General features: G+C 38.5%; 1 protein-coding gene across 1 annotated transcript; it reads left to right on the top strand.

Annotated features, from left to right (window-relative positions):
* Nucleotides 1-522: 522 nt before the first annotated feature.
* Nucleotides 523-1,497, top strand: LOC102413448 (olfactory receptor 10R2). Its single transcript, XM_006052506.4, has one exon. The coding sequence runs from the start codon at nucleotides 523-525 to the stop codon at nucleotides 1,495-1,497; it is 975 nt and encodes a 324-aa protein (XP_006052568.3).
* Nucleotides 1,498-14,273: the final 12,776 nt, after the last annotated feature.

The raw sequence follows: 14,273 nt of genomic DNA, 5'->3' as shown, positions 1-14,273 counted from the left end.
ATTTGGATCTTTACTTTTTCTCAGCAATGTTTGATGGTTTTCTGTGTACAGATGTTGCTCCTCTTTTGTTAAATTTTATCCTAGTTGTTTTATCCCATTAAAAAGGACTTATTTTCTTTGTTTCATTTTTGTGTTTTGCATGGTGTATTCCTAATTGTAGGAGGCAGCATAATGTCCTTTCAAAGATGTCCATGTATCAATCCCAGAAACATGCAAATAAGTTAGGTTACATGAAAAAGGAGAATTTAGGCTGGAGATAAAATTAAGTTTGCTAATCCTGTGACCTTCAGTAAGGGAGATTAGTTTATATTATTTGGACTTAACCATGTAAACACAGTGTTCTTAAAAGTGAAAGACAGAATCAGAGTCGGAAAAAGAGATATAATTTTCCTGGGTTTGAAGAAGGGAGTGGGGGATAATGAACCAGAGGCTCCTAGGAACTAGAAAAGGCAAGATGTTTCCAACATCTCAAGAAAGGAATATAAGCCTGCATACCCTAGATATGTGTGTTTATGTACCTGAATGCACTTACTTCCCTTTTGTTTTCAGGTCTTGGCAGAAAACCTCACCATGGTCACCGAATTCCTTTTACTGGGTTTTTCAAGTCTTGGTGACATTCAGCCTGTTCTCTTTGTGGTTTTCCTTTTTCTGTACTTAGCCATTCTCAGTGGCAATGTCATTATTGTTACTGTCATCCGCCTGGACAAAAGCCTCCACACACCAATGTACTTCTTCCTCAGCCTTCTCTCAACATCAGAGACCTGCTATACCTTCGTCATCCTACCCAAGATGCTCATCAATCTCTTTTCTGTGGCCAGGACAATCTCCTTCAACTGTTGTGCCATCCAAATGTTCTTCTTCCTTGGTTTTGCTATGACCAATTGCTTGCTATTGGGAGTTATGGGCTATGATCGTTACGCTGCCATCTGTCACCCTCTACATTACCCTATCCTTATGAGTTGGCAGGTGTGTGGAAAATTGGGAGCCCTCTGTGGGATCGGTGGATTCTTGGCCTCACTAACAGTAGTATATTTAGTTTTCAGCCTCCCTTTCTGTAGTACCAACAAAGTCAACCATTACTTCTGTGACATCTCACCAGTTATTCGTCTGGCTTGCACAAATACAGACGCTCATGAATTTGTCATATTCATCTGTGGTGTTCTTGTACTTGTGGTCCCATTTTTATTCATTTGTGTTTCTTATATCTGCATTCTGAGGACTATCCTGAAGATTCCCTTTGCTGAAGGCAGACGGAAGGCCTTTTCCACCTGTGCATCTCATCTCACTGTTGTCATTATTCACTATGGTTGTGCTTCCTATATCTACTTGAGACCAACAGCAAACTATGTGTCTAACAAGGACAGATTAGTAACAGTGACATACACTATTGTCACTCCATTATTAAACCCCATGGTATACAGTCTAAGAAACAAGGATGTTCAAGTTGCTATTAGAAAAGTGTTGGGGAAGAAAGGATCCCTAAAATTATGCAATTGATATATTGTTATATTTCAGATTCTGTAATAAATATAGCTTTCTGACAAAGAATGTATTTCCATATCTTTTTAACTGAGAATTTGTTTTTTGAGAATAGTTGGCACATTTTCTTCTCTCAGCTTTTGTAACTCAATTGCAATATAGACAAGTTCAGATAAAGTTAATTATGTGACACTAATGTCTATTTTTCTTTCAGAATAAGATGCTACTTTGAGGTTTATTGAGTTTAGAATGTTACTGACAGTAAACATAATCATATATTTGACCTGATCAGTGTTATGGCCATGCTACTGCTGCTGCTAAGTGGCGTCAGTCGTGTCCAACTCTGTGCGACCCCTTAGACGGCAGCCCACCAGGCTCCCCTGTCCCTGGGATTCTCCAGGCAAGAAGACTGGAGTGGGCTGCCATTTCCTTCTCCAATGCATGGCAGTGAAAAGTGAAAGTGAAGTCGCTCGGTCATGTCCAACTCTTAGCGACCCCATGGACTGCAGCCTGCCAGGCTCCTCCGTCCATGGGATTTTCCAGGCAAGAGTACTGGAATGGGGTGCCTGTAATGGCCATAGTGAATCAATTAATCATTCTAGTCCACATATCGCAACAGACAGTATTTTTGAAAGCAATATCCAAAAATGAAATTAGCCTCATGGATACGAGTGGGGGAAGACTTATTTACAATTTAAAGAGTTAGCAGCATATCTAAATCCATTCACAGACCCAATTAGTTGAGAGTCTTTGCTCATGGCCAACCTTATCTAAATAATTTCACTCTATATTACCATTTAATCTTTCTACATTATACATTTGAATATTACAAAGTTCCTTTTTACATGTTTGAGAAATTATTTATATCCTTCTGGCACAGATTTTATGTTTTGTAATTTGAAAAATAATGACAGGATAGATTAATTGGTATTCTTGCATCTACTCATAGATATACTCATCTACTACAGAGTATGTAGACATTAGGAAATCAAATTCTATATGTCCAGAAGTTGCAGCAATTAAATAGAAAACTCCAGAAGTAGACTTTACACTTAATGCCTTGATCAACTTTCATAAAATGTGGGTGAGATTTGTGTGCAGCAGTCTGACACTAAAGTGATTTTTTAAAAGTTTTTATCTATCCTGCTTTATGGCTTTAATTTTCTGTTATCCTCTTCATGTGTGGACCTCCTGAATGATTTTAAATTTAACTTATCTTTTTCTTAGTGTTTCTAGAAGAGAGAGAAATTGTTTTCTTTGGCGTCAAGTGTGCCTTGCTAAGTCACTTCAGTCCTGCCTGACTCTTTGCAATCCTGTGGACTGTAGCCCTCCATGCTCCTCTGTCCATGGGATTCTCTAGGCAAGAATTCTGGAATAGGTAGCCATGCTCTACCCCAGGGGAATCTTCCCAACCCAGGGATTGAACCCATGTCTTGTCTTGCAGCTCTTGCATACCAGGCAGATTCTTTACCATTGAGTCACCAGGGAAGCCCTGGAGACAAGTTTGCTTTTTTCTTATTCCTTACGTCAAGTCAAAAATGTGCCAAAAATTATGTCAAGTCAAAAATTGTGTTAAACAGACAAGGAAAATTTTATTCAAGATTATTTTGGTAATGGAGAAATACTAAGTCTGAATTTGGCAACTCTGCCACAACCAACAGGGATAAGGTTTTCAGTGGCTGCGACGAGGTAATAGAAAGGTACTGGAGAACCTTATACCATCTGGGTTTACAACCTGATTTTATCAAAAGGAAAAATAAACATCTCATGGCTTTATTACAGGATGCAATTTTGTGCTTGTAGCAAGGTACTCACCAATGTTGGATTCCTTTCATCCCATGCAAATTGGGATATTAAGAACAATGTCTTCCTTAATGATCATATTTCAAATGGATGCTCCCAGGTCCTTGAGAAAGACATTTCTGGGTTGTAAAACTGACTAAAATTTAAAAATATGTATATATTGGAAGGACAGAAAAATAATGTACAATTGCACATTTTCTAAAGCATATACTCTAAGAAAAGGGAGATTGGGGGTCTAGGGTCAGGAAGAAGCCTCCCCGAAGTTTAATCAAGTTGAAGGCAAAATTAGGCCTGTCCTGGTCACCTATGCTCTGGGCCCCTCTCTTGTAACACATACTGCTCTATGTACATTTCCCTGTAGCAACAGAGGGTCAACAGAAATTCTGATACTTTGGCTATTGCCAGAAATTAGTTATTCTTTGTCTTTGACCTAGAGTCCTCATCATCTGTAGAGTTGTAGAAGACTATCTTCTTAGCTTGCAAAGAGTGCAAAATCTCATATTCTTACAGTTCTTCACACCACATCTAATGAATTTAAGTAAACAAAATGATAATATTTGGAAGGTTTGTGGACTGCTCATGTATATGAAGAAAGATTTGATGACCAGAGTTTTTGAAGGAACTAGAACAACTGCAAAACTTTTCTTCATAGGATCTTATAAATCATCTCTTTAGGGAACTGCCATTCAATGATTTTCTGTCCTCTCTGTTTACCCATGTTTTTAGTACTGGGTTAGAGAAAATAGTTTGCCTGAGTCAGGGAACAAGCTCAAACCTGTGGGCAAAAGGATAACTTCCTGTAATTCATTTCCCCAGCTGGTTTACATAGAGTCAAACAAAGTTTCCTAAAAGTGGGATGCTAAACAAATGAAATTAATAGATCTCCATTAAATGTGACTGCAAAAATAGTGTATATATGTATATATATGTAATACAACATTGTGAGTAAACTATATACTCCAATACAAATCAATTAAAAATAAAGTAGCAAAACAAAAAAAAATATGCTTGACTTTCAAGCATGTACACATTTATTTGCATATAAGGAGACATCTTTTTCTTTCTATAATTCCCAAACTATCCATTTCTAGTAAAATAAATTAATATATCCTGAACACTTACTAAGTGTTAGACACTATTTTAGTTACAGGGTACATTAGTAAGCAAAAATAAAGAACCTCGCCTTCATGGAATTTATAGTCTATTGCAGAGAAATGAAACATAAACAATAAGCAGGATATATTAGTAAATTATATGTTAGAAGATCATGTGTTCCATGGAGGTGGGGGGTGGGGGGAGTAAGGCAAGGGAGCAAAGGTATTGGTGGTGATGATTTTAACAGGGTGTACAAGAAGATCTCATTAAGAAGGGGCCATTCTAGCAAATACTTGAAAGAAGTGAAGAAGAACATTATGACTGCATAAATTGTCCCTCCTTTTTGTCACCTTTCATCAGCTAAAATTTAGTATCCATCTATGAACAAAAGTACCTCTCAGGGAGTTGGGGGATCCAGGGAGAGTTTTTCCCACCTGTGCACTGGATAACAGGTAGATAAACCTTATTATGGGTTATGGAACTGGCAGGTGTCTGAGGATTGGTTTTGGCCCCTCTTTGTTGCAGTTGGGGAGCACCTGCAAAGCACTGACGTGGGCATATAGCCAAGGATAAAAGAGCCTTTGTAGAAGTCCTGGTTTACAGGGGAAAGATGCCAGCACTCTGTTGAAGCAAAAAAGCAAAAAGCAAAAAACCCACAAAATACTTGCATTGAATATGGAAGAAGACATTTTTCAGGGCCACCCCTCCTCTAGGTGTCATGGCTTGGAACTGAACTAGCTGGCAACAACTCTCCTGAGCAAAATGGGAGTGAAATGACTGAGTGCCCGTGTTCCCCAGCTGTGTGGGATGCTGCTGGAGGAAAGTTTTTCTCTCCTAAAGCACCCAGGGTACAGGAAAGACTTTCATGACTACATGGGGAGAGGGGATCAGGAAAGGAAGATACAAATATGAGAGCACGTTTAAGGGATCTGGTATCTGTTGACTGTATTCAAGACAAAGTTGGGCTATAGCACCACCTTCAGGAAAATAAAAGAGATTTCCAATATCTGATTGGATGTGCTAAAAGATTAAAAGAAGACATGCAAAATTAAGAATTCTGTTACTTAAAAAACAATGGATGATACAAATTACAATATTGGATGAACCTTGAAAACACACTAAGTGAAAGAAGCCAGTCATGTATGACCACATCATATATGATTCCCTTAATAAAACATGTCCAGAATAGGCAAACTTATAGAAACAGAAAGTAGGTTAGTAATTGCCTAGGGATGAGAGTTGGGTGGGAAGACGGGGGCATGTAGGCTAAAGTTGTGGATTAATTTCTTAGGCTAATAAAATGTTCTAAAACTGATTGTAATGATGGGTGTATTGCCGGGAGCCGGCATATTGCCTATTGAGTGCAGCACCTTCACAGCATAATCTTTCAGGATCTGGAATAGCTCAACTGGAAGTCTATCACTGCCAGGAGCCAGCGTGAGGAACTCCTCCCGTGGCAAAGGTCATGAGGAAGGAGGCTCGGCATACGCAAACGCGGAATCGAGCCTCAGGAGTGCCCCTGGAAATTCTCGAGCATCTACCCCCAAAACCAGAGTCTGCCTACTTTCTGCTTTGTGCTTTCACCTACACCTCTGACTTTATGGGGGGCCGTCCCCCATTACCTCTCTCTGAAAAAAGAGTTAGCTTACAGCTCCAGTTAATAATTTCTGGGTGTGACAGTGTTTCAACCTACAAACTCCTTTGGAAATCCTCTAGCCTGCCTGAATAGGTTTTTCCTGCCACATGTGATTGCTCAGAGCCTCCCAACTGTGAGAGGCATGAGATGTTCTAAACTGTCTAAACACAGATTCCTTTGAGCAGTTAAAAGATTGATTAGAAATTGTATTGGTGAAGGGTTTTTCACTTGTTGGGCCAATGTTTGCTGCTAAGTCTCCATATCCCTTACTTGCTGTGTCCCTGGCAGTGTATTGATTAATGTAATTGGTGTAAATAGTAGCTTTAATGTTCGTAACCTGGGACCCTTGAGTTAATTCTTTTTCTTGTTATAGCCCACCACACCTTTGCTCTGTAGGAATGCAACTTTATCTAATGCTTTTGGAGGGCGGCGCCTGACTAATCACCTTTAGAGAAAAATAAGTTTTCTGAAGAAAGGGTCTTAAAATGTTAACAGGCCTCTGGGCCAGAAGATGATGCAAATCACCTAAACTTTTGCATATGATAAGTTTGCAGGAAGAAAGCCTGGCTTACTGCATGACTCTACCCCTTCCCCCATTATCCTCTATGCACAACTTAAGGCATAAAAACTACTTTGGAAAATAAAGTGCGGGCCTTGTTCACTGAAACTTGGTCTCCCCATGTCGTTCTTTCTCTCACCTTCTGGCTGAATTATTTCAGCCTCTTTTCTCCACTGAATTTCCTCAATGAGCTATCCTTATTTCAGCCGCTTTTCTCCACTGAATTTCCTCACTGAGCTATCCTTATTCTATTACTCTTTATATCCTTAATTAAAGTTTAATTAAGCCGTTGTTTCCTGATCCTCGCCGACGCCGTCCCTGCTTCGAATTCCCTGGATCCACCGGGGCTGGACCCCGGCAGTGTATGACTATGTGAACATACTAAAAGCCATTGAATTGGACTCTTAAATGATTGACTTCTATGGTACATGGATTATATCTCAACAAAGCTGTTAAAAGAAGAATTCTGCTACATGAGGGAGTATGGAGCAGATGTTCCCATGCAAGGTCAGAAAAGTCCAGTGTATAAGTAGGACCAACAAATGTATCTTCCACCTGAAGACAGTTAGTAAGGAATGCAGAGGTTATAACTCCTTCAAGTGCCAAAGCAGCTATGTACAATTTCAAGATATGCAAAAAGTCAAGGAAACATGACTTGATCAAATGATCACAATAATCCTCTAATAACTGAGCCCAAAGGTACAGAGATATGTGAATTGTCCAATAAATAATTCAAAATAACTTTTTTTGAAGAAACTTAATGACTTCATACTTTGGCCACCTCATGTGAAGGTTGACTCATTGGAAAAGACTCTGATGCTGGGAGGGATTGGGGGCAGGAGAAAAAGGGGAAGACAGAGGATGAGATGGCTGGATGGCATCACTGACTCGATGGACATGGGTTTGGGTGAACTCCGGGAGTTGGTGATGGGCAGGGAAGCCTGGCGTGCTGCAATTCATGGGGTCGCAAAGAGTCAGACACGACTGAGTGACTGAACTGAACTGAACTGAAATCACTTCATTGGAAATAGATGGGGAACAGTGGAAACAGTGTCACACTTTATTTTTGGGGGCTCCAAAATCACTGCAGATGGTGACTGCAGCCATGAAATTAAAAGACACTTACTCCTTGGAAGGAAAGTTATGACCAACCTAGATAGCATATTCAAAAGCAGAGACATTACTTTGCCAACAAAGGTCCGTCTAGTCAAGGCTATGGTTTTTCCATTAGTCATGTATGGATGTGAGAGTTGCACTGTGAAGAAAGCTGAGCACCGAAGATTGATGCTTTTGAACTGTGGTGTTGGAGAAAACTCTTGAGAGTCCCTTGGACTGCAAGGAGATCCAACCAGTCCATTCTAAAGGAGACCAGTCCTGGGTGTTCTTTGGAAGGAATGATGCTAAAGCTGAAACTCCAGTACTTTGGCCACCTCATGAGAAGAGTTGACTCATTGGAAAAGACTCTGATGCTGGGAGGGACTGGGGGCAAGAGGAGAAGGGGATGACAGAGATGGCTGGATGGCATCACTGACTTGATGGATGTGAGTGTGAGTGAACTCCAGGAGTTGGTGATGGGCAGGGAGGCCTGGCGTGCTGCAATTCATGGGGTCGCAAAGAGTTGGACATGACTGAGCAACTAAACTGAACTGAAATGAACTGAATGACCTATAAGAAAACACAGAAGAAAACACAGAAAGACAATTCAGCAAAATCAACAGAGCAATGCAGAAATGAAATAAGAAATTTAAAGGAGATACATGTTGTAATAAAACAGAATCATTCAGAAATTCTGGTGCTTAGGAATTTATTTTTTTTTTAATTTTATTTTATTTTTAAACTTTACATAATTGTATTAGTTTTGCCAAATGTCAAAATGAATCCGCCACAGGTATACATGTGTTCCCCATCCTGAACCCTCCTCCTTCCTCCCTCCCCATTCCAATGCAATAAAGGACATCAATAGCAGAGCTGATCAAACAGAAGATGGACTTACTGAGTAAGAGAATAGGAATTTTGAAATAAGTCAATCAGAGAACAAAAAAGTATGAAAACAGCAAAGAAAGCCTACATGATCTAATGGACATCAAGAGAACAAATATCAGAATCACTGGATTTCCAGAAAGAGAATATGAGGAAGAGGAAAAAAGGTTTATTTAAATAAATGATAGTTGAGATCTTCTCAAGTCTTATGAGAGATTTAGACACCCAAGTTCATGAAGCTACATCCCCTCATTATTTCAATTCAAAATGTTGTTCTCTAAGACACATTAAATACACTTCAAAAAATCAAAAGCACAGAGAGAATCCAAAAAGCAGCAAGAAGATAAAGATTTCAACCTACAACGTAACCCCCATTAGACTATCAGCAGATTTCTCAGAAGAAACTACTGACCAGAAGAGAGCAAGATGGTATGTTCAATGTGCTGAATTAAAAAAAGAAAGAAAGAAAGAAAGACAGCCAGCCAAGAGTACTCTGTCAGGGTTATTCTTCAGAAACAAAGGTGAAATAAAGATTTTACCAAATAAACAGAAGCTAGTGGCGTTCATAAATCATCATTAGATCTGCCTTATAAAAAATGTTGAAATACTTGAAAGGATTTCTTTAAGCTGAAGAAAGGCGATGCCAAAGAATGTTCAAATTACCATACAATTGTGCTCATTTCACGTGCTAGCAAGGTAATACTCAAAATCTTTCAAGCTAGGCTTCAGCAGTACATGAACTGAGGAGTTCCAGATATACAATCTGGATTTAGAAAAGGCAGAGAACCAGAGAACACATTGCCAGCATCCACTGGATCATAGAAAAACCAAGAGAATAAAAAAAAAAAAAAAAAATCTAGTTCTGCTTCATTGATTATGTTAAAGCCTTTGTGTGAATCACAACACACTGTTGAAAATTCTTTACAAGATGGGAATACCAGACCGCCTTACCCGTCTCTTGAGAAGGTTTCTCAAGAGAGAAACAGAACCAGACATGGAACAATGGACTAGTTCTAAATTGGGAAAGGAGTATGTCAAACCTATATATTGTCACCCAGCTTATTTAACTTATATTCAGAGTGTATCATACAAAATGCTGGGCTGGATTATTCACAAACTGGAATCAAGATTGCTGAGAGAAATATCAATAATCTCAGATATGAAGATGATACCACTTTAATGACAGAAAGCAAAAGCAAAAGTGAAAGTCACTCAGTCGTGTCCGACTCTTTGTGACCCCATGGACTATATAGTCCATGGAATTCTCTAGGCCAGAATACTGGAGTGAGTAGCCTTTCCTTTCTCCAAGGGATCTTCCCAACCTAGGGATCGAACCTGCATTGCAGGCAGATTCTTTACCAGCTGAGCCACAAGGGAAGTGAAGGGTAATTAAAGAGCCTCTTAATGAAGGTGAAAGAGGAGAGTGAAAAAGTTGATTCAAAATTCAACATTCAGAAAACAAAGATCATGACATCTGGTCTCATCACTTAATGGCAAATAAATATGGAAAAATTGGAAACAGTGACAGATTTTATTTTCTTGGGCTCCAAAGCCACTGCAAATGGTGACTGCAGCCATGAAATTAAAAGATACTTGCTCCTTGGAAGAAAAGCTATGACAAATCTAGACAGCATATTAAGCAGAGACATCAATCACACTGCTGACCAAAGTCTGTACAATAAAAGCTATGATTTTTCCAGTAGTCATGTACAGATGTAAGAGTTGGACCATAAAGAAGACTGAACACCAAAGAATTGATGCTTTTGAACTGTGGTGTTGGAGAAGACTCTTGAGAGTCCCTTGGACTGTAAGGTAATCAAATCAGTCAATCCTAAAGGAAATCAACCCTGAATATTCATTGGAAGGACTGATGCTGAAGCTGAAGCTCCAATACTTTGGCCACCTGATGTGAAGAGCTAACTCACTGGAAAAGACCCTGATACTGGGGAAGGTTGAGGGCAAGAGAAGAAGGGGCAACAGAGGATGAGATGATTGAATGCCATCACTGACTCAATGAACGTGAGTTTGAGTAAACTTGGTGAAGGACAGGGAAGCCTGGCGTGCTGCAGTTCATGGGGTCACAAAGATCAGACATGATTTACACTGAACAAAAGCTGAAATGAAAGGGTGATAATTAGTAAAATGAAAATACATGAAAATATACAGCACAGTGGAAAATGTAAATATCATCAGATTTAGAAATTTTGAATTTTGTAATATGATGTGTTAACTATTCAACTGTTGTATAAAGGCTAAAGGAGAGGAGAATTAGAATGAGTATGACTACTATAATTTCTTCATGAATACAAAATGCAAAAACATTAATTTTGAGATTAAAATTTAAAAAGCAGGGAGTAAAATGATAGAGGTTTTATGCAAGCTGAAGTATGTTGCTATCAGTGTGAGAAAGGAAACATCACAATTTTAAAATGGATAAAAGTTTTAAATAGGCAGTCTCCAAAGAATACATGCAAATCACTAGTTACATATAGAAAAAAATAAAAACTCAATAGCAGTAGTGATTGAGGAAATGCAAATCAAAACCACAACATATCACTTCACATTTACTAGGATGGCAATCATACTAATAATCCTAATAGTGCAGAAAATACCATGTGTTGGCTAGGAAATGGAGAAATTGGGATTCTCATACATTTCTAGAGAGGTTAATTAGTGCAGTTGCTGTGAAAAATATGACTGTTCCTCAAAAAGTTGCAGATAAAATTACCATATGATCCAGTAATTCTACTCCTATCACATACTCAAGAAAATTAAATACATATGCTTACACAATACATTGTACATGATTCTTCATAGAGGCATCATACATTTTGATAATAGTCAAAATTTGGGAACTACCTAAATTTTGCCACAAAAAGCCACAAGGCCCTGATACACGCTATAACATAGATGACCTGTATGCTAATTAAAAACACCCATACAGAAAAGACAACATATTGTATACTTTCATTTGTATAACATGCTTAGAATAGGCAAGTCTATACGGACAAAAAAGTAGAGTAGAGGTTGCTGGGGGAAGAGGAGGACACTGCTAATACTTATGGGGTTTCTTGCCAGGCTAGTGAAAATGTTCTGGAATTAATATTAGTGATGGTGGCCTAATTTTCTGAATATACTAAAATCCATTGAATCTACATTTTAAAAGAGTAAATATTATAGATCAAATTGCCAACATCTGCTGGATCATAGAAAAAGGATGAGAGTTCCAGAAAAGCATCTACTTCTGCTTTATTGACTATGATAAAGCCTTTAACTGTTTGGATCACAATAAACTGTGGAAAATTCTGAAAGAGATGGGAATACCAGACCACCTGACCTGCCTCTTGAGAAATCTGTATGCAGGTCAGGAAGCATCAGTTAGAACTGGACATGGAACAACAGACTGGTTCCAAATAGGAAAAAGAGTACGTCAAGATTGTATATTGTCACCCTGCTTATTTAACTTCTATGCAGAGTACATCATGAGAAATGCTGGTCTGGAAGAAGCACAAGCTGGAATCAAGATTGCTGGGAGAAATATCAAATACCTCAGATCTGCAGATGACACCACCCTTATGGCAGAAAGTGAAGAGGAACTAAAAAGCCTCTTGATGAAAGTGAAAGAGGAGAGTGAAAAAGTTGGCTTAAAACTCAACATTCAGAAAATGAAGATCATGGAATCCATTCCCATCACTTCATGGCAAATAGATGGGGAAACAGTGGAAACAGTGGCTGACTTTAGTTTTTGGGCTCCAAAATCACTGCAGATGGTGACTGCAGCCATGAAATTAAAAGACACTTACCTCTTGGAAAGAAAGTTATGACCAACCTAGATAGCATAGTCAAAAGCAGAGACATTACTTTGCCAACAAAGGTCCATCTAGTCAAGGCTATGGTTTTTCCAGTAGTCATGTATGGATGTGAGAGTTGGACTATAAAGAAAGCTGAGTGCCGAAGAATTGATGCTTTTGAACTGTGGTGTTGGAGAAGACACTTGAGGGTCCCTTGGACTGCAAGGAGATCCAACCAGTCCAGCCTAAAGGAAATCAGTCCTAAGTATTCATTGGAAGGACTGATGTTGAAGCTGAAACTCCAATACTTTGGCCACCTGATACGAAGAGCTTGACTCATTTGAAAAGACCCTGATACTGGGAAAGATTGAGGGCAGAAGGAGAAGGGAATGACAGAGAATGAGATGGTTGGATTGCATCACTGACTCAATGGACATGAGTTTGAGTAAACTCATGGTGATGAGAGATGGGAGATGGTGATGAGAGCAGGAGATGGTGATGGACAGGGATGCCTGGCGTGCTGCAGTCCATGGGGTCACAAAGAGTTGGACATGACTGAGTGACTGAACTGAACTGAAATAGTATAGTATGTGAATTATCTCTCAGTTAAAAAACAATCTGATTCAGTCATAAATACACACTTGAAAAAGATTCATAAATATTTGTAGAATAATTTAAAGATTGATAGTAGAGTATCTATCTACCTATGTATCATCTATCTATCATGTTTCTCTCTCTAAGTAATGTGTTTTTGTGTGTGCATATGTATATATTCATAATCAGTTTAATTATAAAGAGTGGAAATTCAAGGAAATAAAGTTGAGGAAGAAAGGACATTTCACAATCTTTGTTACATATTGATACTTTTTTTACTCTGAGGATCATATGTTATTTAGATAGTTCGACATTTATTTTTAAATAACCAAATATATTTTAAATAAAAAAGTACTAAGGAATCACTAAGAAATTAGCTGTTGGAACAGAGAGCAAAGTGTGTTGTTTTTCACTGCATCTAAAAAATAAAAATTAGTTTAATAGAAATGGGGGGGGCATTTTTTTAACAAGAAACTTTTTATTGAAATATATTTAATATACAAACCTTATAGTCTCTTTTTAATTTTTTTTAAATTTATTTGCTTTGAATTTGAAGACAATTGCTTTAGAGTATCGTGTTGGTTTCTGCCATACATCAACATGAGTCAGCCATAGGTATATGTATGTCCCTTCCATTCTGAACCTCCCTCCTACCCCAACCGATGCCTCTATATTGTTGCAGAGTACTGGATATGAGCTTCCTGAATCATACAGCAAATTTCCACTAGCTATCTAATTCTGCATATGGTAATGTGCATTTTTTATTACTACTCTCTCAATTCATCCCACCCACTCCTGGGACATTTCAAAATGAAGAATTGTGTTATGGGTTGGATTGTGTCCCTCTGAAATTCACATGGTGAAGTCATAACCACTGGTACCTCAGAATATGACTGTTTGGGGAAAACAAGGTTTTAAAGCAGGCAATGAAGCTAAAATTAGGTCATTAGAGTGGACCACAATCCAGTATGACTGGCACCTCTATAAGAAGAGGAAGTTTGAATACAGAATTACAGAGGAAAGATGAATGAAGCCACAGGGAGAAGATAGCTAAACACAAGTCAAGGAGAGAGGCCACAGAATAAATCAAACTGATGATATTTTGAATTGGATTTCTAGCTTTCAGACTGTGAAAAAATAAATTCTGTTATTTAACTAGCCAGGTCTATGACACTTTGTTACAGCAGCCTTAGCTAACTAATACAGAACATGTGGCATAAGTATATTTTGCATATTTAGAAACTTAGATGGAGGAGCAGGTATGAAGAGAGAGGAATTTGAGGACAATTCATGGAGGATCTTAAGGCCAGCACAAAATGTCTACTTTTGTTGGTTG

This window comes from Bubalus bubalis, chromosome 6 (assembly GCF_019923935.1).
Source record: "Bubalus bubalis isolate 160015118507 breed Murrah chromosome 6, NDDB_SH_1, whole genome shotgun sequence".
NCBI classification, from domain to species: domain Eukaryota; kingdom Metazoa; phylum Chordata; class Mammalia; order Artiodactyla; family Bovidae; genus Bubalus; species Bubalus bubalis.
The sequence above is the reverse complement of the archived record's forward strand: the minus strand, read 5'-3'. Positions and strand labels throughout refer to the sequence as shown.

Excerpts from the sequence above, each read along its gene's own strand:
- LOC102413448 (XM_006052506.4), top strand. The coding sequence starts at position 523 with ATGCACTTACTTCCCTTTTGTTTTCAGGTCTTGGCAGAAAACCTCACC.